This window comes from Lepus europaeus, chromosome 10 (assembly GCF_033115175.1).
Source record: "Lepus europaeus isolate LE1 chromosome 10, mLepTim1.pri, whole genome shotgun sequence".
NCBI lineage: Eukaryota > Metazoa > Chordata > Mammalia > Lagomorpha > Leporidae > Lepus > Lepus europaeus.
In genome coordinates this window covers 110,890,788-110,916,550 of record NC_084836.1, presented here as the reverse complement: position 1 = coordinate 110,916,550, position 25,763 = coordinate 110,890,788, and the positions used below count along the sequence as shown (strand labels likewise).

At 55.0% G+C, this 25,763-nt stretch overlaps 1 protein-coding gene across 1 annotated transcript; it reads right to left on the bottom strand.

The window, feature by feature from the left end:
• Positions 1 to 206: 206 nt before the first annotated feature.
• Positions 207 to 23,879, bottom strand: GDAP1L1 (ganglioside induced differentiation associated protein 1 like 1). Its single transcript, XM_062202367.1, has 5 exons — positions 23,718 to 23,879; positions 22,916 to 23,089; positions 10,686 to 10,783; positions 9,811 to 9,925; positions 207 to 1,273 (listed from the first exon to the last, which is right to left on the bottom strand). The coding sequence occupies exons 1-5, from the start codon at positions 23,821 to 23,823 to the stop codon at positions 930 to 932; spliced, it is 837 nt and encodes a 278-aa protein (XP_062058351.1). The 5' UTR covers positions 23,824 to 23,879; the 3' UTR covers positions 207 to 929.
• Between the last annotated feature and the right edge of the window lie 1,884 nt (positions 23,880 to 25,763).

Sequence of the window (25,763 nt, the reverse complement as noted above, 5' to 3'; positions counted from 1 at the left end):
TGCGAAAGGCACAGGAAGGCGAGCCCTGTCCAGGGTGGGCAGTGTGGATGCAGAGACCTCCCTGCGTGGCACGGTGCAACATGAGGGCCCCCCGCCCTGATGGGGAAGGAGGGCGTCGGAGGAGGTGGCGTGGGCGGAGCCTGGAGAGGGACCCGCCCCTGCCCTGGGCTGGGCCTGACCTTCGGGGAGAAGGTCAGCATGGCTTTTACTGAATGTCCCACCTTACGGGAAAGCTCTAAGGTAGGCAAGGGTGACAGAGGCTGCCTCTGGGGCTTTCTGTTCCAATGCCAAATTGGGAGGGGATGAGGGTGTGCTCTCCAGGTTGGTCCCAACCATGGCCTGGTGTTTGGGTGCCACCGCCTTGTCCCGAGCCAGGGCTGCCTCAGTCCATGTCCAGGAGAAGAACGAAGCCCCTTCTGATCTTCAGGGGCCTCCCGGGGGCATCTCTGGCCCTCCAGCCTCACTCAGAGGTGCTGGTTAGAAGAGTCAAGTCTCGATGTTGGCTTTGTCCCGTGGAAGAGTTCCCTGGGCAAGAGGGAAGCAGAGGCGAGGGGTCAGGCCCCCCGAGCCTCCAGCACCTCTCAGGATCTGGGCCCCGCTGGATGAAATGGCCGGGGACTCACCTCAGGTCCTAACCAGCCCCCGCAGTTCTGTCTCGAGACCTTGAGGCAAAAGGAAGGCATTCGGGTTGTTTCTACTTTCACTTCCTTCCGGTCCTTAGCAGAGCCGCGGCCTCTGGTCACGGTCACGGTCACGGCATTGGCAACGTCTACTTCTACACTATGGCACGTGTCCACACTGACGATGGGAGTACTCAGAACAGGGGCGGGGAGGGGCTGCCGCGTGTTCATGGGACATGGGTGGCGGAGAGCTCGTGGGGTATCACACGGCAGACACACCGACAGTCAGATGTCAAGCCCGGCCTGGCTCTAGATGTATTTTTTCTTGAGGTACCAGTAGGCAAAGTAGCCCATCCCACCCAGGGAGCCCATGAGGAAGGACGCCCCGAAGAACGAGGGGGGCTTCCGCTTGACCAGCCGGAACGCGTTGGGGATGACGGCCGACAGCAGGGTGGTGTGGATGTCGCCGAGAACTTTCCGGAAAGCAAAGCGTCTCTGGACCCTCTCAAAGAAGGACTGCAGGTTGGGCCGGCTGCCGTCTTCCCAGTATTTCTTGGACAGTCCCAGGAACTTGAGGCGGTGCAGGGTGGCTCCGAGGAGGACATCGGCGAGGGTGAAGGCGCAGCCGCAGAGCCACAGCTCGCACTTCTGCCCTAGAGCGGGAGAGAGCAGAGGTCGACACCCGCTTCCCTCTCACCGGTCCCCTGGCTTCCGCCTGCCCACCATCGTGCTTCCCACTACTCCTTGTGGTGCCACCGCCTTGCCCTGATGCTGCCTCTATCACGTTTTTCTGTAAGTCAGCTGACTTAAGTGCAAGTAGGGGTTTACACTCCAGACTCACAAATCCACTGCCCCTGACAGCCCCCCACACGCGTCCACCTCCACCCTTCCAGCCACTCAGGCCGGAGTCCTTGGTGCCAACATGAGTTTTTCTCTTTCTTCCACCCTCCAGGCCCCACATACATGGTCAGCAGTTCCCATTGGCTTTATTTTAAAAACACAGCCAGAGTCTGATGCCACCTGCACCGTCCTGGTGTAAACAGCCGTGCTCGCCTACCCCAGTGCGCACAGCATCCCCTGAGGTCTCCCTGCCCCTAGCGTTCACTCAGCACAGCCGCCGGGGGGTCCTGAGAACTTCACCCTGACCATGCCACTTTTCTGCACCCAAGCCCCCCCGAGGGGCGCCTTGTTGGGGTCACAGTAAAAGCTGGGTCCTCTAAGCTCCCAGGTGCTGCGTGATTTGGCCCTCGGGCACTGCTCAGACCTCAGATTCTACTCCCCTCCCCCTTTCACTCCTCCAGCCACACTGCCCTCCTTACAGCCCTCAGGCCAGGAACAGCCCCACCTCTGGGCCTGGAACAGAATCCTCCACTGGATTCAGTCCTCCGCCTCCTCAGGTCTTGGCTCAGAGGCCATCTTCTTAGGGGGCTTCATGGACTACCAATTTATAATCGAACCCCCCCCCCCCCCGGGCCCAGCAGCCACTGTCCCCTGCCCGGTTTTGTTTTCCTCCATAGAACTCATCACCGCTGTGCACCATCTGTTTCCCGTATCTACTTTGTTAATCGTCTGTCAGACTCCGCGGGGCAGGGACTTGGACCTGCGTGTTCATGGCTGGATCTCGCACCCGAGACAGTGCCTGACGCACAGTGGGTGCTCAGCCAGTCTTTATGGGATGACTGATGGTGCCATTATCAGTGTCACTGGCCACAAACATCTGCAATGATAAAACTAAGCCGAACAAAACACATACCATTCAGCTCTGACTGGTGCAACTGCTCACCAAATCCTCTGAGGCCAAGACTTATGTTTTGTTTGCTTGTATTTTTTTTTAAAGGGGCCAATATTAACACATTATAAAGGGGTTAATACGTATGTAAAAGTAGCAACAAGCACCCTTTCTTTGATATGGTCAAAAGAACTGAAAAGAGAGTAATTCTCAGTGTGTGGTTCTTATTCTCACCAGGTCGTGGGCCATGTAAAAGCAGCCTGCATGTTGAGGGTACGCTTTGTGCGCGCTGCTTCTCCTGGCTGTTTAGACTTGAAGTTCTGCAGCTCCTTTGTCTCTCTCACCTCTTTGCTCACAGACCTTCAGTTCTCCCCACTGACTACAAGTTCATGTCTAAATTCTTTTTGCTTGGTTTTGGAGCCCTTTCGAGAGTGGGTTTAGCTCCAATATACTTCTCTAATCTTGTCTTCTCTCAAATTGCCCGTCTACTCACTGTTCCCCCAAACAGGCCACGCCCATTGCAGCCTCCGGGCCTTCGTCCCTGCTGTGTCCCACGCCTGTGATGCTCTTTTCTCTCCCTCCACTTCCTGTAAAGTCTGCTTTCCTGGGAAGATCACTTCCGCACATTTGGATGAGCTATTCCTTCCAGCTCAGGAATTCCATGAATCGGACACCCTCCATCATCAAAACCCCCACCCCCACCATGTTTCCTGTTACTTCAATCATTCAACAGATATTGACCTGGTAGTGTGTGCTGGGATGGAGATATTTCAAGACACAATGACTCCCCCCAAGAGGCTCAGGGTCATGGAGGGAAGGAGTTAAGACAGAAGGAAGGCTTTAGCCCAACGTCGTTCTTGTGTATGTGACTTCCAAGATGCCAGATGGACATTCAGGGAAGACAGTGAGGCAGCAGGTGGAGGCAGCGCCTGGTTCAGTGTCCTCAGTAGAGAGGTGGGTCTTGAAGCCGGGAGACTGCATGGCATTAGAAAGGGGGTGAGTGCACAGACTTGCACATTGGGGTGCGCCAAAGCTTAGACACTGGGCAACAAGGAGAAAGCAGCAGAGGGGTGAGGAGCATCTTGTGAGATAGGAGACCAAGCAGGGGAGCGTGGTGGCAAGGAGGAGGGAGTGCACAGTGTGTTCAAATGCTGGGTAGGGGTCAAATAAGAGGAGACCTGAGAAGTGGTGATTGCGTTTAGCGACTGGTGACCTTGACAAAGGCAAGTGGGGCAGAATGCTGCTGCTGAAAGCCTGGTTGGAGGGTGTTCAAAAAAGGAGGAGAGGAATTGGAGGCAGTGAGCAAAGATCATTGTTTCAAGTTTTGTTACAATAGGAAGGGCAGGCCAACAGAGTGAGACAGGTCAAATGTGAGATCCAGCAGAGACAAGAAATGCCTCTCCCAGGAAGATTTGAGAGAATTACGGACATGGCGTCCTGGAGGCGATGAGTGTGGATGGGTTGCAGTGTGCTAGGGAAGGGACTGGTCTTAGCTAGTTCATCCTTGGCAACCAGAGGGAATACGTGCTACCACATCCCATCCAATCTCAGTCGTCATCAAATGTAAGACACTGCCCCAGAGTAAGAGAGATGTGGAGCTGCTGATGGTGAGAAGCATTCCAATCAGAGGTGTTAAGATGTGATTGAACAAAAATGCACCCTGCAATTGATGAGAAACGATTTAGGTGTGGACATTAATGCTAGTGGATGGGTGGTTGTGGGGAGCAGAGCTGTGCAGATCTCTTCCAATGCTTCGATTTTCTCAGTGACAAATCGATCAGTGTGGGAGTGGTTGGAGGGTTAAGGACAAAGGAGGTTAAGGAGTCACCTGGAGAGGGAGCAGTGGGAGGCCCGGGTAGATCTAGGTCCCCTGAGAGTTGCGCTCATGAGTTCAAGTGAGTCCAGCCACATCTGGGATCACAGAGCAGGTGCTGAGTGGGTGGGGAGTCAGGTTTAACCAGTCGGAGGTTGTGCAAAGTGAGTGTGGTGAAACACGAGAGAGGCCAGGGAGCTGAGAGCGCAGGAAGGAAGTGCTCCTGGTGACACACGAGGGAATTGCGGCGAGGGGCTGTGGAGATGAGGCTGGGATGGGATGGGATGAGGGACAGTGAGGGGAGGCAGGGTCAAGAGATGGAAGTCCCCAGCCACAGACCGCAGGGTTTCAGCAAGGGAGGGACTGTACACAGAGTTGAGCAGAGGGCAAAGCTGAGCCCTGGGGCCCTCCAAGCGTTCACTCCCAGCAACGAGGAGAAACCCGGAAAGGGGTGAGACGGGGCAGCTTGTAAGATAGCAGATAAACCAGCAGGGTGTTAATCCTCATAACAGCTCTACCAAGTAGTTCTACTTTCTACAGATTAGGACAACTAGACAGAGAGCTTACATAACTTGGCCAAAGCCACTTAGCTCATCAATGGGCAAAGCAGAGCTTGGAGGTCACCTGGTTCCAGTCTGTGCACATAACCACTACATTAGGCTGTTTCTTTTGACATGCAAATGAACATGGACACAGCATGTGGCTCACGTACACTCAGGCCCCTTGCAGTAGGTTGTGTGTAGACAACCTTGGGGCTGTGTGCAGACCGGCCTGTGTTTCTGTATCCTGTATGGTCTGTGTTTACCCCTGTGTCTGCTGTCCAAGCCCCTGCAGCTGTATACGCACGAGGGTATTGCACACATGGGCATCTTTCTGTGGCGTGGGATCGCCACGTGGGTCAGCATAGATCATGCCCACACCCACCTGGCTGTTCGCTGGTAGACATGTTCATGAGCTTGTATGTGTGGGTTACAATTACGCTGTTTATGTTTGTAGGCAAATACCAATAGCTACAATGCACAACCGTGTCCATGCAAGCTCCTGTGAAGCTGTCTGGATGTCACCCGAGGCCCTGCCCCTTCCATTTCCTCCTCTCCTCTCTTCTAGCCATGCATGAACCCTGCCTGGTGCTTCTCCCAGTCTGCCAGCTCGCCATGAACCTGGCCAGCCACACCTTGCTATGCCCACGAAGCCCTGGAGGGCACTCTGCTGCTCGGCCCCATTACCTCCCTCAGCCACAATCGCGTGTCTTTGCAGCTTCTCCCACTTCGCTCAGCCCTTTCCCCAGGGGTCTCTTCGTTCTGAAAAGAGAAGCCTTCGGACGCAAAGGCCCTCACTCTCCACCTTGACGCCCACAAACCCGCAGGCAGGCACCTCTGCCGGCCGCCGTCTGGGACACCATGGCAGGCGCTGTCCTCCTGTGCATCCGGGCCTGCGCATCTTCAGTTTCCCTGTCTAGACCCTCCCACCTTCACCACGCTGCTCTGCGCCCTGGAAGGCGACGTGATGGAGGTGTCACTGGGGTCCCTGCCCTCTGGCTCCCCAGGGTTAGGCAAAGAGGGAGTGTGAGGCTGGAGATTTGCCTCCATCAGCCCTACTCTGTGGGTGGCCCTGGGCCAGGGTGGCCCTGAACTGAAAGTCAGGTGGCCTGTCTGGTGGCCCCCCAACACTGTCTCTGTCCCAGTTCTCGAATCTGCTCCCAACCCTAAGGATGTCAGGGCCAGGGTGCTGCTCGGTGCCTGTGTCCCTGCATCCTACCCACAGTCTCTTAATTGAGCCCTCTAATTTGGCCCAGTTGGAGGACGACCCGTTTCCCACACCCTCCTGTCTTCCCAAGACCTTTGTGTGGCTGCTCCCGCACCATCCACTTCTCCTTTCTGTGCGCCATTCCGAGCAGCGTGAAAACACACCCGTCTGTCTCCCGTCTTAAACCTTTGCCTCTGCTCAGCCCGCATCTGTCTCCAGCTCCCGCTTCGCTGTTCCGTCTGCAGACACACTTTGCACAAGGGCTGTTCCATTCCTTGCCTCCCATTCATTCTTTAACTTGTTCCAATCTGCCTTTGGCCCCCACACCCTTGCGAAACTGCTCTTGGGGAGGCACTGCCAACATTCTTCATAGCAAATCCAGGGCTCTTTCCTCTCCTGGCTCACTCGGTCTCTGAGTAACATCGGACACCATCTGCCTCCTTAAAACACAGCCTGGTCCCAGCTCCTGAGAGACAGGGGCCCTCTGAGCTGTCTGGCCACCCCCCCCACTGGCACCTCTGCACCTCAGAGTGGCAGCGCCCACAGCAGGAGGTGGTTGTAAAACATGTTGACAACTGCGGGATGCTGCACCCTTCAGTGGGGCCCACATCTGGCCCCTCCACAGCAGGGGCTGTGTTTCGTGACTTCTCCTGCGCAGAGCATGGCAGAGCAAGGCCACAGGAGACACTGTGCCTTCTGCCTCTGTCTGTCTGGGATCACTCACTCGGAGACAGTCAGCTGCCATGCTGCAAGGAAACCCAAGCAGCGCTGGGAGAGGGCCATGGGGCTGAGGACCTGAGATCTGCTTCTCAGCTCGCCAGTGAGGCCCTGCGCCTCTAGCTAAGAACCGTGGGGATGAACCAGCTCAGAAGGGAATCCTCCAGCCCTGGTCAGGCCGTAAATGACCACAGCCTCAGCCAACAGCGTGACTATGACCTGCACCAGACAGTCCTGAATGCGAGCCAGCCAGCTAAGCCGCTCCAGAACCCCTGGTCTGCAGGAAGTGCTTTCTTCGTGTGCGCCGCAGAGCTTGGGAGCGCTCCGTTATGCAGCTAGAGGCAGCTAACTCGGCCCGACTCCTCCTTGTCTCTCTTCATCCCTCCCTAGAAGAAACCATCTGTTTCTGCGGCTTTACACGTCATGTCGTGGCTGAGCTCTCCCAAGTCCCTCGCTCCAAATCCTGACCTCTCCTTTGAGAGCCAGACTCTAGTGTCTCACGCCTATGTGATATCCCCCCTGGGTGTCTCAAAGGCATCCCAAACTCACTGTCTCCCCAACGGAACCCTCAGTTCCTCCTTGCCCCTATCAGGAAATGGTTCCCTTCAGCGGTCCAGGCCTCTCCTCCCTTCACTCCTCCCCCCACTGTCAAGTTCCTTTCTATCCCCAAATCCTTCTTAAGTCCATCACACCTCACCGTCTCCACCGTGGCCACCTCAGCCCAAGCCAACATCACGTGTCTCCCAGGTGGCTCCAGTGGCCTCCCTGGAATCCATTTCCACAGGGCCATCAGAACTTAGCACCCCACAGACTGCAGGAGTGGCCACAATCCCCTCCACTCCTGTACACACGCCCCTGGGTGATGTGGCTGTGCTGCCATCAGGAGGCAGAGTCTAAGCCTCCACCCCTCAACCTGGGCTTTACCAGATCACTTGCTTGAGCTCGGGGGACTTCAGAGCAAACGCGGGACGAGCAGAGGCTGGAGGGGGTTTGCACATCCGGTCTCTACTCTCGCACTGCAACTATTGCTGTGTGAAGGAGCCCGGGCTAGCCTGCTGGATTAGTGGCAACTGGTGGCCCAGTCAGCTCCAGGGCCTTGCAGACAGCAGCAACAGCAGATATGCCTGTGAGACCACTGTCACTGGCCACGAACGTGGGAGACCAGCTGTCCCCATATGGGACAGCCACGAGCTGTCCCAGCTGAGCCCAGCCCCCAGACCAGGCCACAACTCATGAACAAACTCATATTTGGGGATGGTTTGATATACAGCAAGAGCTAATGGACACAAAACCTTCCTAGGAGTTCCCCTTGTACTTAGTACAAAATCTCACCTTGTCCCTCTAGCTCCTCCCAATAGCTCCTCCCAAGCTCACTCACATCACTGACCACACAACACAGCACACGGTCACCTGGGGATCCCTGTCCTCTCCCACCTCCTGTCATTCCCTCAGCCTGGGACCCACCTCCCCTGGTTCTCCTTCCAGTCACACCTTGAAGTCCAGCTCCTCACAGAGGCTTTTTCCATCCTGCTCTCGACACGAATCACTGTTTGTGACTCTGTTGCCTTGTGACATTACTGGACGAATGGCCTTCCCCTCCCCAAGGTGAGCTCCATGAGAGCAAGAACAATGTCTAGTTGTGGTTCATAGCTGTACCCTCCAGGACAAGGCACATAGTAGATGTTCAATAAATGTTTGAGTGCTTGAGTGAAGAACAAAGGTCTTCCCCATTATTGTGTCCATTTCTGCTCCTGGCGCACTTCACCTCAAGCCAGGTGCTGTGAGAGCACTCAGCACTCGCTGTGGCCCAGAATTAACTCCCAGCACCTCGGGATGTGACTGCATTTGTAGAAAGGGCCTTTACAGAGGTGGTTACGTGAAAATGGGGATGTCCCGGTGGGCTCTGAGACACCCGGACTACTAACTACTGCGGTAGTTAGTGGGAATCTGGACCTGCAAAGACACCAGGAGGCTGCGGCCCAGACTCAGCAGGAAGCGGCCACAGGCGTGCCAAGGAGAGGCTCAGCAGAATCAACCCTGACGACACCCTGACCTTGGACTTGCAGCCTCTAGAATGGTGAGACAAGAGATTTCTGCTGACACTTTGTCTTGGCAGTCCCAACATCTAATACAGAAATAAACAACAGCCGAGAGTCAAGGTCACCCAGCGAGAGGACAGCAGAGCCGAGACTCCGTCTGACCACGGAGGCCAGACCACCATGCCTTTCGGCCCTGACTCCCCCCAGGCACCGTCTCAGGTAGTGGCGGGAAACTTACTGTGTAACACTGAGGTAGGCGGCATTTCTCACTCACTCAGCCATACCACGCGGATTTTCAGAAAGGCTTTAAGGAAGCTTCTAGGCACGGTGGCATCGCTGAGCAGGACTTTAGGTTTCTGTGTGTGTCCTGAGGCTGAGGAGACACCGACCCCCTTGCAGCAGAGGGGGACCCTGTCCTTGGCCCAGCGACGTCATTTATGAGCTGCCTGACCAAGCCCGTCACGGCATCTCTCGGAGCCTCCCTTTTCACATCTGGAGAACGTGCACACTTTCGCTCTCACGTGTTCGCCACTGGCATTGCCAAGAATGGGCCAAGTGCTCTTCCCAACTTACCCATCGAGACGGGTCAAGGACTTTAAGTTGTGGTCTCACCACACCAGTTCACAGATGAGGAAACAAAGACTGATCGGGAGAGCCATTTGTCCACAGTCCCAAAGGCCATCCAGCAAAGCTGGGACTCTAACTCAAGCCTGTCTTACTCCAGATGCCTCCTTCCAGTCTGCTCTGCACTCCCCTCCCACCACATACACAGACACCTGTGTGCAGGGAGCCATGCGTGCAGTCGTGTTGCACATGTTCCATACGTTTGCATGGCTGAGGAGACGGGACTATCAGACCTCAGAAAACAGAGCAAGATGGAAAGGATTTGAAGAGAGCTCTGGAAAAGACGGGGTGTAACTGGCAGATGGAGCCAGGTAGCACGGGGCGGGTACGCCAGCCGTAGGAGCAAGACTGTGGAGGTGGAATGAAGCTGGCATGTCAGACTCAGAGACCTGCTCGCAAGCAGGAAGTCAGGGTCAGAGAGTGGTGAGCTTGAATGTCTGGCTGCAGCAGGAGTCGGGGCAGGGCGGGGCAGGGAGGGTTGGATGGGCTGCAGTCCCCCACCTTGCCCAGGCTGGCACCCACCCTCGTTCTCGAGTTTCCTCTTCTCCAGCTCAGCCTCGATCTGGTCCAGCACCATGGCCAGCTCCCCGAGGATCTTCTTCAGGTAGCTCACGTCGTCATGCTCCAGTATCTTGGCCTGGGGGATAGGGCAGGGGAGGCTGAGCTGGCTCCACACAGCCAGGATATCCAGGGCTAGAGGGAGCTGTGCCTCACCCACTCTGCAAACCCAGCCTCCAAATATCCCCTCGGGGGAGAGAAGGTCCCGCTTCAGTCCTATAGGTTTGGCTTGCCTAACCTATAGGTCATTTTGTGGGGCTGGTCCCTCACTCCTACACACGGCTGCTGGCTGCCAGTGGCTCACAGCTGCCTCTTTCCCAGAGAACTGCTCTCAGCCAATGAGGAGCTGCCCAGACCAGAAATCCCTGGGAGGCCACCCCCTCTACCACCAGATAGTCTGTAGGCAGGGATATGTCGACATGAAATACTGGTCCCTGCCTCGAGGCGGGCCACCCTGACCCTGCGTTTTATGCTTCAAAGCTTCTGTGGCGCTGGACGAGGCTTGGCTGCTTCCTCTCCTTGCCCAGTCTTCCCCCCATCCTCACTGGGTTTTCTTCAGAGATCCCACACTTTCTCCTCAGCTAAGGACCTCTGTTCAAGGTGCTGCTTTTAGGAACACAACCCAAGACACGAGAAAACAGAAGCCCAGGGGTGGCAGTGGTCTGCCCAAGATCAAGCAGTCGGTCAGTGGTGGAGGGGACAGGATTGGAAAAGCAAGTCAATAGTTTGTTCCATTTCATGTCATCAGTGGGTCTTCTACATAGAACCAGCGCCTTCTAGTTGCTCCTTTCCATGGAAAAGAAGGTGGGGGAGGGGGGTCTGCAGGCCAGGGCACTCACCATGAGCTTCTTCTGTTTAGAAAGGTAGGGCTCAGAGAGCGGAGGCTCCTCCTCATGGTCCAGTTTCGTGAGGTCCGTGGTGGCGCTGGCTAAATGTCCTGCGGAGAGAAGAGGAAAGGCCCTGCCCCTCTGCTACCTTGTGCCTCCCCATCCCTTCCTGCACACAGCCCAAACACTGCGCAGGACGGTGACAACATCTACAGCGAATACTGGTGCCGCAGGGATGGAGGGGATGCCATCCTGCCCTAGGCTCAGGCTGGTGGGGGACAGACGCACCAAGACACTCTGTGCCACAGCATCACCAGTCTGTACTGAAGAGCAGACAGAATGCTGTGGGAGCCAGGGAGCCACCTGCCTGGGGCACAAGTGGTCAAGAACCTCCACCAAAGAGGAGATGGCACTCTTGAGCTTGAGTAGGGATGCCAGAAATGGACAGCACCCCAAGCCTTGACCTCATCGTCTTCCCTGCCCCACCTGCTCCTCCCCCTGCAGCCTCCCCCACGCCGAGCCCAGCCAGACCCCTGGGAGTGGTCCTTCTGTCTTCCCCTCTCTCCTCCTCACAGCAACCCAGCTCTAAGTCACGCTGACTCTTACTCCTTAATCTTTCTGCTATTTCCTCACATCCAACCTCACCCATTCAGCCCACTGATCTCTCTCTCTCTCTTTTTTTTTTTTTGACAGGCAGAGTGGACAGTGAGAGAGAGAGAGAGACAGAGAGAAAGGTCTTCCTTTTTGCCGTTGGTTCACCCTCCAATGGCCGCTGCGGCCGGTGCATCGCACTGATCCGAAGCCAGGAGCCAGGTGCTTCTCCTGGTCTCCCTTGCAGGTGCAGGGCCCAAGCACTTGGGCCATCCTCCACTGCCTTCCCAGGCCATAGCAGAGAGCTGGCCTGGAAGAGGGGCAACCGGGATAGAATCCGGCACCCTGACCGGGACTAGAACCCGGTGTGCTGGTGCCGCAAGGCAGAGGATTAGCCTGTTAAGCCACGGCGCCGGCCTCTGATCACCTCTTAATTCAGACCCCCAGTCATCTTTTACCTGGATGATTTTTAACCCACCCCTATCACCCCACTCCCTCCCCTCCAAGCCCTTCTCCCCACTTCTGCCAGTCACACACTTGACCCTGCTTTTAAAACTACTTTTAAAATTTGCCCCTGGCTCCCCTCTGCCCTCAGATAATGTCCCAGCTCCTCAACCTGACTTCAGAGATCCTGCAGGACTCAGCTCCTCTCCCTCTCACCAATTCCATCTTCCACTGAGTTCCCCCAGCTGCCCCGATGGTACATTTCAGCCACTCCAAATTCTTGCTGTTCCCTCACGGTGCCGGACCATTCCAACCTGCCAGGTTCTGTCCACACTGCTTCTCCCTCTGGAATAGCCTTACCCTCTATTCCTGAAAACATGCTTCCGGGTCACTGCTCCATGAAGCCTTTCCTGTTCCTCCAGGGGATCTGACCATTTGATGCCTTTCTTGCCCAGTGTCCACTGCCACCAGGGAACACAGACACTGATCAGAGCTGCCATGGCACAGCTCGATTAACCTCGCAGTCATGTGAAAAGAGCCCCACTGGACGTGAGCGGTGCACAGCCTGTAGTCTTTGCTCCATGGCCATATTGAACCCAGGCACTCTGGCAGGGGACACAGGCATCTTAACTGCTGGGCTGAATGCCCACCCCCCTGTATGTGGAGATTTTGATGCTGATGTCCCTGTCTCTGGAGGTAGAAGTCTCCCACTAGAATTTAAGCTTCTGGACAGCAGTGCCTATGTCAGACTTGTCTCTGTTCCCTTAAAACCCAGTGCAGGCTGGCACAGAGCAAGAGCTTAATGAGTGCTGAACAAATGAATGAATGAATGAATGAAATGAGTGACTGGTGTTGTTTATCCGGTGTCCTCTAAGGTCTCACCCTCCATCACCTTGATCCCGGCCTGATACTCTGGCCGACACAAACCCATGCTACACACTCCCAGCTCCTTCAGCTTCAGAGCTATATTAAGTCTCATGGATGTTTTATGAATGTGAAGGTCAAGTAGCGCAGCTTCTCTCTTGCCAGTCACTGGGGCTGCCCGTGGCGCTCTCTTTAGACTGCAGGAGGCCAGGCCAGGCCGGGTGTAGGGAACCAGACCGGAGGAACCGTGCCCCTAAGATGGCGCCGACTCCCTGCTTCCGGGTTCTTCCTCATCTCAGGGAGTTCCCGCTCTTGCTCGCTCCTTCCCGCCTTAGATTTCCCGCTCTAGCTCGCTCCTTCCCGCCTTGCCACGAGATTGTCCTATCCCCGCGCTTCTAGCCTATCACCTGATTTGTGACGTGTATTGTGCATATAAACCCTTGCTACGCGGGTGTAAGGGAAGTTCCTGCCCAGAAGAGATCGAAGCTGGATCTCCTGCTTGCCGAGCAATAAAGGAACCCCGTGCAAAGTGTTCGGTCTCTGTCTCTTGCTGGACGAGGACGGCGCCGAGCAGCTGGTGGCCCGTACGGGGAGCTTCCTCTACGTTGCCCGGTAAGTAGAAGGTAAGCGAGGTCAGTCTTACCGTCTGGGCCCCGCGAGTGAGGTATATCTCGTGGTTGGAGGGTGGACGCACCCTAAGATAGCGGACGTGTTTCCCCGCTTTAAACTGAAAGAATAGCAGACTTGTTTCCCCGCTTTAAACTGAAAGAATAGCAGACTTGTTCCCCCGCTTTAAACTGAAAATAAGATAGCGGACGTGTCTTCCCGCTTTAAACTGAAAATGGGAAATTCATCTAGCCATTCAATGTTGCTTAATCCGTTAAAAGCATTATTGCGTAGCAAAGGGATTAAGGTTTCTAAGACCACACTTGTCAGGTTCCTTGGAAGTGTTGATTTCTTTGCGCCGTGGCTCACCCACGAGGGCCAAATAACTCTTGAGTCTTGGGAGAAATTAGGAAAGGATCTCCGGCGCACAGTTAACGATCCCCAGGAACCCGATATCGACCCCGTTGTTCTCCCCTTATGGGAACTACTGCGGGCGTGCCTCCAAGAGGAGAGGTCGGTGGGAGCGGACCGCCCGACTCTTACGGCGGTTCGCGAGGCTCTCGAGGAAGTTCGTTCTCAGAGCTCGGACGGCGCCCGGGACCTCATACAATTTAAGGACACGGGATGCCAGACTTCCTCACTGGCCTCAGGCTCCGAATGTGGCTCCGCCTCCTCTGAGTCTGAGGGGGAAGGGGACGGCGATCCTAAATCCCCGCCTCCTACGTATGCGCAGCTGCGGCAAAAGTTAAAAGATGCCTGTTTACGCCCTCTAGTGCCTACGGCTCCTCCTATCGATGTCGTGCCCGCCCATCAGATTAAAGACGCAGCGCCTCCTACTGGCGGTCATGTAGGCGTGCCTCAGCCCCATCTAACACCCGTGCCGCCATGGCCATTAAACGTCCCAAATGTGCCACCTTTTTCAGGCAGACAGTTTCATCAACAAGCCTGGAAACAGTTGCGAACTGGCGCTCCCGCTGCCCCCGCTCAGGCTTACCCTGTTTTGGCTTTGGGCACGCGAGAGGCCCGGCACGAACCATTGGACATGACAGTATTAAAACAACTTAAGGCTGCGGTCCATGACTATGGACCCACAGCCCCATTCACATTGTCACTCCTTGAATCAGTCGGCCAGTCCATTTTAACACCTAGCGACTGGACCCAATTGGCTCGGGCCTGTTTAAGTCCAGGCGGCTTTCTTTTGTGGCAATCTATGAATACAGAGTGCTGTCATGACCAGGCAGATGAAAATGCTGAGGACGGCCACCCTACGTGGAATGCTGATATGCTTTTAGGGCGTGGACCTTATCAGGCTGACCAGACCCAATTCCCTAGACAAGTATACAGGCAAATTTCCAACTGTGCCCAACGTGCGTGGAGGCAGGCGTCCAATCCAAGTGACTCAGCTAGCCACCTCACCAAGATCGTTCAGGGCACGGCCGAACCCTTCGCTGATTTTGTCGCTCGCATACTTGAGGCTGCGTCGCGTATTTTCCCTTCCGAGGTTGACGTTCAGCCACTGGTCAAACAAATTATTTTTGAGCAGGCTAATAAAGAGTGCAAAAACATTCTTCGACAATATAGACATAAATCTCTGGACTCCTGGTTAAAATACTGCAGAGATACCGGTGGGCCACTTACTAATGCGGGCCTAGCTGCGATGCTGGCAAAAGTCAAAGAAAACAGTCCAAAATCTAAATCGACCCGACCCCCCATATCTTCAGGACTTTGCTTCCAATGTCATCAACCGGGTCACAGAAAACGCGATTGCCCCAATCTCAGCCATGGGTATTCCACGGCACAGCCTTCAGGCATAGAGCCTTGTCGCCGTTGCCGCAAGGGCCCTCATAGGGCAGAGGTATGCCGTTCTGCTTTCGATATCGATGGCAACCCACTTACAGGTAGCGCCCAGGGGCCAAAAAACGGCCAGAGGGGGCTCCCCAACCCAGCGAGGAGCCCCCAAAATCAAATCTACTCTCAGGTTCCACCTCCCGTGTCTGCGCTACACCCAGTGCACCCTCAGCCCGTGCCACTCACGGGTCCGCAGGCCTGGACCTCCGCGCCACCTCCCCTCTCCTCTTAACTCCGGAGATGGGGGTACAATTAGTGGAGAGCGACTGCTCCGGTCCTCTGCCCCCGGATTCGGTTGGATTAGTGTTGGGTCGGTCCTCCGCCGCCCTCCGAGGGCTAGCTGTGATCCCCGGGGTAGTTGACTCTGATTTCACTGGTAAAGTAAAGATCATGGTTCAGGCCCCTCAGGGACCTTTAGTAATCAATCCTGGAGACCGTATCGCACAAATGTTATTACTGCCCAGTCTTCACTCTTTAATCCCAGCTAAAAACCACGTTCGCGGCGCTGGTAACTTTGGGTCCTCTGGCATTAATTTTACCGGCTTACATATGCTTTTAAATGAACGTCCCACTTTAGTGTTGCAGATTAATGGCAAGGACATTAAGGGACTTTTAGACACAGGAGCCGACAAATCCATTATAGCAACAAAGGACTGGCCTAGTACATGGCCTACAAATGTGGCGGAACAAACCTTGCAAGGACTTGGTTTTGCTCATTTCCCAAAAATCAGTGCAGCCTTGTTGTCATGGCAGGATAGCGAGGGTCATAGAGGACAGTTTTCTCCATTCATTTTACCTCTACCCATTTCCCTTTGGGGGAGAGACGTCCTGGCCGAAATGGATGTTGCTTTGGTCACCACTTCCCCTGCAGTACGATCTATGCTACAAAATATGGGTTACGTCCCAGGCAAGGGACTCGGTGTCCAGCTCCAGGGCCACCCTTCCCCCATTGAACCAAAACAAAGACCAAGTAAAGTTGGCCTGGGTTTTTCCTAGGGGTCACTGTTTCGCCTCCTAAACCAGTGGAGCCTTTACCCATCTCGTGGCTAACGGACGTACCCGTCTGGGTTCCACAGTGGCCCCTATCTCAGGAGAAACTGGAGGCAGTCAACACTCTGGTCTTGGAGCAGGTCAACGCTGGTCATTTGATCCCATCCACCTCTCCATGGAATACGCCTATTTTTGCCATCCGCAAAAAATTAGGTCAATGGAGACTCTTACATGATCTTAGGGCAGTCAACGCACAGATGCAGCCTATGGGCCCTGTGCAACGTGGTCTTCCTCTGCTTTCGGCACTTCCCAACCAATGGCCTGTTATTGTAATAGATCTTAAGGATTGTTTCTTTTCCATTCCATTGGACAAAAAGGATACCCCACGTTTTGCTTTTACTGTCCCCACCCAGAACCAGGAACAACCGGACAAGCGTTGGGAGTGGACAGTCTTGCCTCAGGGTATGACTAATAGCCCCACCATGTGTCAAGTCTATGTAGCCCAAGTACTAAAACCTCTTAGAGACCGATATTCCGACTGCAGGTGCCTACATTATATGGACGACCTACTGTGTGCAGCCCCCACAGCAGAGAGGCTCCTGGCCTTATACAGTACACTCCAACAAGTGCTGGAAGGGGCAGGGCTGCATATTGCACCTAATAAGGTGCAATTGTTGTCTGTAGTTTCTTATCTTGGGGCTATAGTCGCCCCTACTCAAATTAGACCTCAAAAAATTCAAATAAAAATCAATGCTATCTCCACTCTAAATGACTTACAAAAACTTTTAGGGGATATCAATTGGATTAGGCACTACCTTAACATTCCTAATGCTGCATTGCAGCCCCTCTTTAATATACTTAAAGGAGACCCGGATCTTGCTTCCCCCCGAACCTTCACCTCTGAGGCCAAACAAGCACTGTCAATTGTCAACGATGCCCTTAGTAAAGCCGCCCTAAAACGTTGGGACCCTGCGGGAGACCTTACTCTTTGGGTCCTCGACACCCTTAAACAGCCCACCGCGGTCCTATGGCAGGATGGGCCTCTCCTCTGGATCCATCCCTCAATGTCATCTACTAGATCTATTAGTTACTATCCCGTGGCAGTGGCGGAGATAACTCTCCTAGCCATTCAGAGGGCTATCCAACATTTTGGACGCGAACCATCCACCATTGTTGTCCCCTATTCCATGGAACAGGTACGTGTGCTAATCGCTTGTACTGATGCTTGGGCGGTTTTAGTCTGCTCCACTTCCGCAACTATTACAAACAGAACACCCTCTGATCCTTTGCTAACCTTTGTTCAGTCTCACCCAGTTATTTTTCCAAAGTCCACATCCCAAAAGCCCTTACAGGGAGCCCCAGTAGTGTATACCGACGGTTCTAAAACAGGAGTCGGTGCATATGTTGTTTCAGGATCTGTGCCAAAAACATTCCAATTCGCTACTAACTCCCCCCAGGTAACTGAACTTCTTATAGTTAACCAAGTCTTCTCTGATTTCCCCGGACCTGTCAATATTGTGTCTGATTCACGCTATGTGGTTAATTCTGTGTCTATCCTTGAGGCCGCAGGACTAGTCAATTCTTCATCCTCCGTAGCGACAGTTTTCCTCACCCTGCAAAAATCTATTTGGAATCGGTCTGCTCCTTTCTTTATTACTCATATTAGAGCTCATTCTTCCTTACCTGGACCCATGACCACAGGCAATGCTATAGCTGATCAAGCCACACGCCCCATTTGGATACTCCAATTTTCTTCCCCAGAAGAGCAGGCTATCCAGTTTCATTCAGAGTTCCATGTAAACGCAAAAACCCTTGCCGCCAAATTCGGTCTTTCTCGTGCTGCCGCTCGCGATATTGTTCGCCATTGTGCCGCATGCCCTACTTTAACCCCTGTGCCTTCGGTGGGGGTTAATCCCCGAGGATTACTACCAGGACATATCTGGCAGATGGATGTCACCCACATATCCGAGTTTGGGACCTTAAAGTATGTTCATGTGTCAGTTGACACCTGTTCCCAAGTAATTTTTGCTTCTCTGGAGACGGGTGAGCGTACCACCCATGTCATTAATCACTGCCTTGCTGCATGGGCAGCCTGGGGCAAACCAAAAACTTTAAAAACAGATAATGGTCCTGCATACACAAGTAAATCATTCCAAGATTTCTGCACCCGTATGCAGGTACAACATAAAACTGGAATCCCTTATAACCCTCAGGGACAGGCCATAATTGAAAGGGCTCATCGAACCCTCAAGGCTTTTCTCTTAAAACAAAAGGAGGGAATTGCCACGGGCAAAACCCCTCGAATGCGCCTCTCCCTTGCACTGTTTACTATAAACTTTTTGAATTTGACAGATCATTCTATGTCCCCCGCTGAGAGACACATGTTAAAGGAGCCATCTTCACGAGGCTATGTCCGTTGGAAAGATGTCCTCACGGGAAAGTGGTACGGCCCGGATCCGGTATTATGCTGGAACCGAGGCGCGGTCTGTGTCTTCCCACAGGAATCTGGAAGAGAACCTCTCTGGATACCGGAAAGATTGGTCAGAAAAACAGCCCCGCCGCCGCAAGATACACCTCTATCACCTACGGACGACATCTCCCCCGAGATAACCGAGATTACCACGCTCTCACAGGACGACAAATTGCAACAAAACAACGAGACGTGAGATGCACCCCTTCCGCTTCTTCATACTGGCAGCGGCTTTGCTCCCTGGCTCTTATGCGGGCTTTAACTCCAACCCCACTGCTTTACTGCAGAACGTAGGCAACCCTTGCGACTGCAAGGGGGGGACCAGCAACACCGTACTGCAGCGTACTCACATCGCCACAGCTGATTGTGGGGACAAAACTGCATATCTGCCCCTCCAGGGGATCCCCGGCCTACCACGCGGCTACATATGTGTGCCCAAACCCCGCGTTTCTGATCCCCATAGCAAAAACCACTCCTGTCCTTGCTCGACCTTTCAAGAATCCATGCACAGCTCTTGCGATTCCTCATACTTCCAATGCACTTCTGGCGGTCAGTCGTACTATGCCACCCAGTTACAAAGTACTCGCAGGTCCTCTAGTCCTGACCATTTGCCACAGGTAGTCCATTCATCCCCCTACCTCTCAGCCCCCTGTGTTGGTACGCCTGGACAGTGGGCGTGCTGGCGCACTACGGCACCCGTGCATATCTCTGATGGCGGAGGCCCACAGGACCAGCTCCGCCACCAACAGCTAACAAAGCGATTAAAACCCTCGTCCCCCCATCCCTACTCACGCCTCACATATGGACAATGCCTCCATCAGGCACACACCTTCCTCGAGTTGTCTTGTTCCCCCTCTCATTCATTGGGCTGTATCACCCATCCCTGACGGGGAGCGAAAACTGGGTATGCGAGACCAAAGGTACTGCAGCAGGAGTCCACCCGGGGGTTCCGGGGGTCCTGGGAGAGCATATGCATATGCATGCAGGTTCAATTCCCAGCCTGCCCCAGCAAAAGGGAATAAAAACTGATCCCTAACGGAGACATCAGGGGTTGTGGCCAGGCCCTTGAAGTTCCGTAACTAACGGATCACAAGCACGCTGGGTATGCACCTCTACTCTCTGCCTAGTAAATATTCTCCCGGCCCTCATGAGCCAGGGCCGTCGGGGATGTGATTTGTGCAAAAACAAAAGGAGGGAGATGTAGGGAACCAGACCGGAGGAACCGTGCCCCTAAGATGGCGCCGACTCCCTGCTTCCGGGTTCTTCCTCATCTCAGGGAGTTCCCGCTCTTGCTCGCTCCTTCCCGCCTTAGATTTCCCGCTCTAGCTCGCTCCTTCCCGCCTTGCCACGAGATTGTCCTATCCCCGCGCTTCTAGCCTATCACCTGATTTGTGACGTGTATTGTGCATATAAACCCTTGCTACGCGGGTGTAAGGGAAGTTCCTGCCCAGAAGAGATCGAAGCTGGATCTCCTGCTTGCCGAGCAATAAAGGAACCCCGTGCAAAGTGTTCGGTCTCTGTCTCTTGCTGGACGAGGACGGCGCCGAGCAGCCGGGGAAGACGTTGGGCTGCCCGTGGTGCTCCTTCTGCAACCCCCGAGGTCCCTTCTCCCCTGGCAGGGGCCCTGAGATCCTCTCTGCCTTTTTTATTTTTTTAAAAATTTATTTATTTTCTTGAAAGGCAGAGTTACAGAGAGGCAAAGGCAGGGAGAGAGAGAGAGAGAGAGAGAGAGAGAGAGAGAGAGAGAGAGAGAGAGAGAGAGAGAGAGAGAGGTCTTCCATTTGCTGGTTCACTCCCCAGATGCCACAATGGCCGGAGATGCACTGATCTGAAGCCAGGAGCCAGGAGCTTCCTCCGGGTCTCCCACATGGGTGCAGGAGCCCAATTACTGGGCCATCTTCTACTGCTTTCCTAGGACATAGCAGAGAGCTGGACTAGAGGTGGAGCAGCTGGGACTTGAACTAGTGCCCATACTGGATACCAGCACTACAGGCGGCGGCTGTATCCGCTACACCACAGCGCTGGCCCCCTCTCTGCCTTTTCAAAGGAAGGAGTAGCCCGGGCACCTTCAAGCGGCTCAGGACAGGTTGGGAGGACACCTCCACACGCACTTGGGACTGTCTCTGCCCCTAGGCCAGGCATCACTGCTCACCTGGATGACAGCCGGGGCTCTGAGCGTTCTATGCACGCTTCTCTCTGGGAAGTGCCCTTCCTGTCACTTTGTCCTCCGCTCTCTGCATGAAATCCCTCTCCTGCCAGACCACTCCCCAGACTCACACCACGGCCAGTGCCAGCTCCTGGGCTAACGTCAGCTTCCACCACACCATGTCCTGTCCTGCCCAGGATCCGAAACGATGCCCCCTCCTTCTCCGACCACCTCCTACTCATCCTTGGATGTTGCTGCATTCTGGTCCCACAGCCTCTGCGACGCTGCCTGGATCATAATGCTGATGGGCACTGGACGGAACATTGTTACACTCACTTACTTTGAACAGGTTACACATGCATACTTGCTAACAATTCAGATTAAAGAATGTATGGTAGGGGCCAGCATTGTGGTGCAGTGGGTTAAGCCGCCATGTACCACACCAGCATCCCATATTCAAGCACCAGTTTGGGTCCCAGTAGCTTTGCTTCTGCTCCAGCTTCCTGCTAACGTGCCTGAAAAGGCAGCAGATGATAGCCCACGTGCTGGGAGGCCTGGATGGAGTTCCAGGCTCCTGGCGTTGGCCTAGCCCAGCCCCAGCTGTTGAAGTCATCTTGGAGGTGAACCAACAGAGAGAGGAGCTCTCTCTCTCTCTCTCTCTCTCGCTCTCTCTCTCTCTGTCTTTCAAATAAATACATCTTTACAAGAACAACTGTTCAGTAAACTTCTCTTCTTTCCACCTGCGGTCCTCAGTTTGCCTCAAGGGAAACACACTGGCAGCTTCTTGCACATCCTTCCAGAAGTCCCCTTTGCAACGCAAACAACCTGTGTGGTTAGCCCCTTCAGGTGCACTTGGGAGAGCATCCCAGGTTCACATGAGAGCATGCCATACACCTGTTAGACTTTAGACACCTGCACAGCATCCGCATGTATGGAAGTACTGTAGCTTATTTTCCCAGTCCTCCACTCATGCGTAGCTGGGTTATTTCCAGTGATATTTCTCGCTGTCGCCCTCCGTGCTGCAGTGAATATCCTTGTACCGACCTGTGAGTGCACACTTCCAAGTGTAACCTTGGATCATTCCCAAGGCGTGGGTCATTTTCGGGTTGGGACAGGTTAGCCACACTGCCCTTCAGAGAGGCTGCTCACACTTACTTAGTCTCGTACTGTAACTAGCTGGTTACTTTCTTTGCTTCCACAGAACCATGACCCTGGGATGGTAACAGCTGTGTCTGTCCCCGTCTGTCCCTGGCCCTCTGTCTAGAGCTTTTATAAGTGCTGTTGACTGAATATGGGCAGGACAGTATAGATATGTTCTGAGTCTTGTTCAAGGGGATTCTAAAGGGAGAGGGCTGAGTTCCTCAACCTGACACCCCCTCCTCGCCTTTGGACTTCAGCCTCATTCCTTTCAGAGGGAGGAAGCGATCACTTACTGAGCACTGATTGGCTACTGAGAATCTTCAAGGGACCCAATGCTGTGGCACAGCGGGTTGAAGCCCTGGCCTGCAGCACCGTCATCCCACATGGGCACCGGTTCAAGTCCCAGCTGCTCCACTTCCAATCCAGCTCCCTGCTTATGCACCTAGGGGGGCAGTAGGGGCCTAAGTGTTTGGGCCCCTGCACCGACATGGGAAAACCAGAAGAAGCTCCTGGCTCCTGGTTTCTGCCTGGCCCAGCCCTGGTCATTGTGGCCATTTGAGCAGTGGATGGAAGACCTCTTTCTCTGTCTCTACCTCTCTCTGTAACTCTTTCAAATAAATAAAATAAATCTTTTTTTAAAAAAAAGAATCTTCAAGAACCAGACAAACCCCTACATAGGACAAATAGCCCCATGGCCACTGCAAGGGTTGTAAGGGGGAGAGGGAGAGTAGGGGCAGGAAAAAAGAAATGAGAGGAGAGAGAGAGAGACAGAGAGAGAGAGAGAGAGAGAGAGAGAGAGAGAGAGAGAGAGAGAGAGAGACACTGGTAGAGGAGGATGGGTGCATTTAATTAGGAACAGCGTGAACAAGATGGAGGGCCAGAGACACGGGGCGAGAAAGCAGCAAGAGTTGGAAAGGAGAAAGAGCACTGGGTGCCCAGACGAGGCAGAGACCAACAGAGACAGCAAGAGAGAGGAAGAGGTGGGAGGAAGGAGGCAGGGGACACACACACACACACACACACAGAGCGTGCATGCCCACGAGTGAGAGAGCGAGCGACCCAGGAGAGAGGACTCTGTCCAAAGAGAGGAGGGGCAGTGGAGGGAACAGCGGAGGGGCTCGCTCGGCTGCGCCTGGCACTCACTGCGGATCTCGGCCGTGGCGTACTTGGGGATCATGGAGTCGGTGGTGAGCTCGGGGTGCAGGATGCAGCCGTGTGTGTAGGCGTCCATGGGCAGCGCGTCCAGCAGCTCGCGGTACTGCAGCACCCGTGCGTGCTGTGGGCTCCCCGCCTCGGGCATCAGGGCCAGCACGTGCTCTGCAGGCACCAGCAGGGCTCTGCCTCAGACACCCACCCTAGCACCCCCAGACCACAACGGGTAGCATCCAGGGGTCCCGGGCCCGTCCCCTCTCCTGCTGGGCTGTCAAGCTGTCCCCCTGACAGCCAGCTCCTCTCTGCGTAAAACCTGTGGCCAGACGGGGTCTAGGCCCAGTGTTGCCTGACTTCCAGAGAATGGATGTCTAGGACTGGAGAGTCTTCCTTTTAGCCAGAACCTGCCTGAGCCCTGAGGCCCTTCAGCCTCGGTGGTGGACAGCGAGCTCCTAAGGGAGACCACGCACTGCTGTGGGCTTCGGGGTGTCTGGGACAGTGTACTGTGCTCTGAGGAGTCTGGCCCTGCCTGTGTCCTGCCCATGCCCCAGGACCCCTGGGAGATCCTGACCCTGTCTGTGGGGACTGAGGGACTCCCGAGGGGCCGTGGTGCTGTCTGTGACTCCGGACCTCCAGGGGAAGGGGCTGTAGCCCCAGTACTTCTAAGGAGTGTCCGGGCCCTGCCCTCTGCTGGGGATTCTCGGGGAGCCTGCCTGCCACCCCGCGGTGCCTCGCCCATGACCCTGGCGGATCTCCGAGGTGGCCTGCGGTGCGTGCGGCCCCACGGGGGCTGTACCTCCGGTGAAGGTGCGCTCCACGTAGTCGATGATCTGGTCATAGTCGCTGATGATGTTGTCGCCGTGGATGATGACGGGCACCTCCTCGCCCAGGTTGAGCCGCATGAACCAGGGCTCCTTGTGCTCGCTCTGTGGCAGGCTCACGTCCCGCTCCTCACAGGCCAGGCCCTTCTCGGCGATCACCAGCCGCACCTGCAGGCGCCAGGGGCAGAGCGGGGAAGGCGGGTGGACACAGGGGACACTCTGCCCAGGCAGGGCGGGGGCGTGCGGGGAGGGAGGTCAGAGGTCACACACAGGAGGGGACACTGTTGCTTTCAGCCTGTTCTTGGGCACCTGGGTTGGGGCAGAGCTGCCAGGGACGTGCACTTGGTGGTGGGAGGAGCCCGGCTATGCTGGGGCACAAGGGGCAGTGCAGCCTGCTGGGTAAAGGGCTGGGTTTACAACTGGGCACAGCTGGCATAGGACGCTGGTCCTGTGGGCAAATGCCTTGCACTTGCTGGGCCTCAGCTTCCCCCCATGCAGGACGGGAGTGTGAGCAGAACCAACCCAAGGCCCGGTACCCAGACACCCACGCCATGACTGATCACCAGCAGGACAGAGGGACAGACTTTCTCATCACCACAATCGAGAGTTAACTTTCTCAAACTACTTGAGGAACAACAGCTAGAGAGAAATGATTTGCCCGCATCCGCTGAGCCCTTTATTATCCTCTGACAGCTTCCCACCTGGATGCTCCCCAGAGGAGGACAGATCAAGGAGCAGTTTCCTATCCTTCCTGCCGAGAAAACTAAAGCTCCGAGAAGGGAGGTAACTTTCCCAAAGTCAAACAGCAATTCAGCAGCAGACTTAGGGCCGGAAGCAACCATTGCTGACTCCTATCCCAGTGTTCTCTGCTCAAAGCGCTTCTTCCAGGGGTTCCAGGGCCTGCCCCTCCCACCCCCACCTCCACCTCGACCTCTACCTCCACCCTCGGCCTTTCCTTATATCTCTTAGGAGCTAACAGACAGCCTGAGACTGAAGCATGCTCCTGAGCCAGCCCAAGGTTTCTGAGCTGGGAGATGGTTAGAGATCACGGGGTCCAGTGCCCCCTACCTGTGGATGGAGATTCAGCAAGGAAGGCGCACCTAGTGCAAGCCGCCCCTCCCCCAACAGGATGGCCCATGAGTCAGCTCCCACACTCTCCTCCCTACCTCTGGCTCCAGTCCGGAGAGCAGGGCTACCAGACAGGCAAAGGTCAGTTCTCAAGGAATCACCCCACACAGTGGGGCAGTTCCTGGGCCTGGCCAGCCCTGGCCTCCCCACCAACACTCCCGGGCCAGAGCCAGGAAGTGCACCCCCAGCGGAGGCCTCCTGGTGTCATGGGCAGCTCTGGCTGACTTGGCTCTGCAGGTAGCTCTACTTCTGTGTGCCTCAGTTTCCTTTCCTGGAAACCCTACAGCAGTTCCCCCAGAGGGCTGCTATGAGGATGAGGTGTGTCAGACCCCGTGGGATGGTGCCTGGTGCCCAGCAGGGGCAATGTGTCTTGGCTACTTGCATTAGATTTGGTTTTGGGGGCAGCCAGATCTGGATCTGAAGCATGGCTCTTCGGCATGTTTTTGTTGTTGCTGTGTGGCCCTGAATGTGTCAGTTGACCTCTCTGATCTCTAGTTATCATGAAATGGGCCATGTGGTACGCTTTTTCGAAGCTGGCATGAGGTAGGGACGGGGTGATGTGTATGGAGTCCCAGAATGGAGAGTACTGTGTGGGTTCTGACATCACTGTGATCTCTCTCTCTCTCTCTCTCTCTCTCTCTCTCTCTCTCACACACACACACACACAGGCTCCTGAACCCCCTGTGGATGTCCTATAGTACTGGGTGCCCCACCCTCACAGCTAACCTCAACTCGCCCTTGTGTTTGGTGGAGTGTGGGGAAGGAGAGGGAATCAAGCCCTGAGCACCCAGCACTTCTTCATGGGTTGATTTGCTGTTAGCCAAGAGCAGGTCCTACAGGTGGGGCCCGAGGTACAGGAATCGTCCCTGGGCTGGGAGGCAGGGATTCGGACT

Coding starts and splice junctions, on each gene's coding strand:
- GDAP1L1 (XM_062202367.1), bottom strand. CDS start 23,823: ATGCGGCTCAACCTGGGCGAGGAGGTGCCCGTCATCATCCACGGCGAC. Junction 23,090..23,717: donor GGAGCGCACCTTCACCGGAG/GTACAGCCCCCG, acceptor TGGTGCCTGCAG/AGCACGTGCTGGCCCTGATG. Junction 1,274..9,810: donor GAGGAAACTCGAGAACGAGG/GTGGGTGCCAGC, acceptor CTCCCGCTCTAG/GGCAGAAGTGCGAGCTGTGG.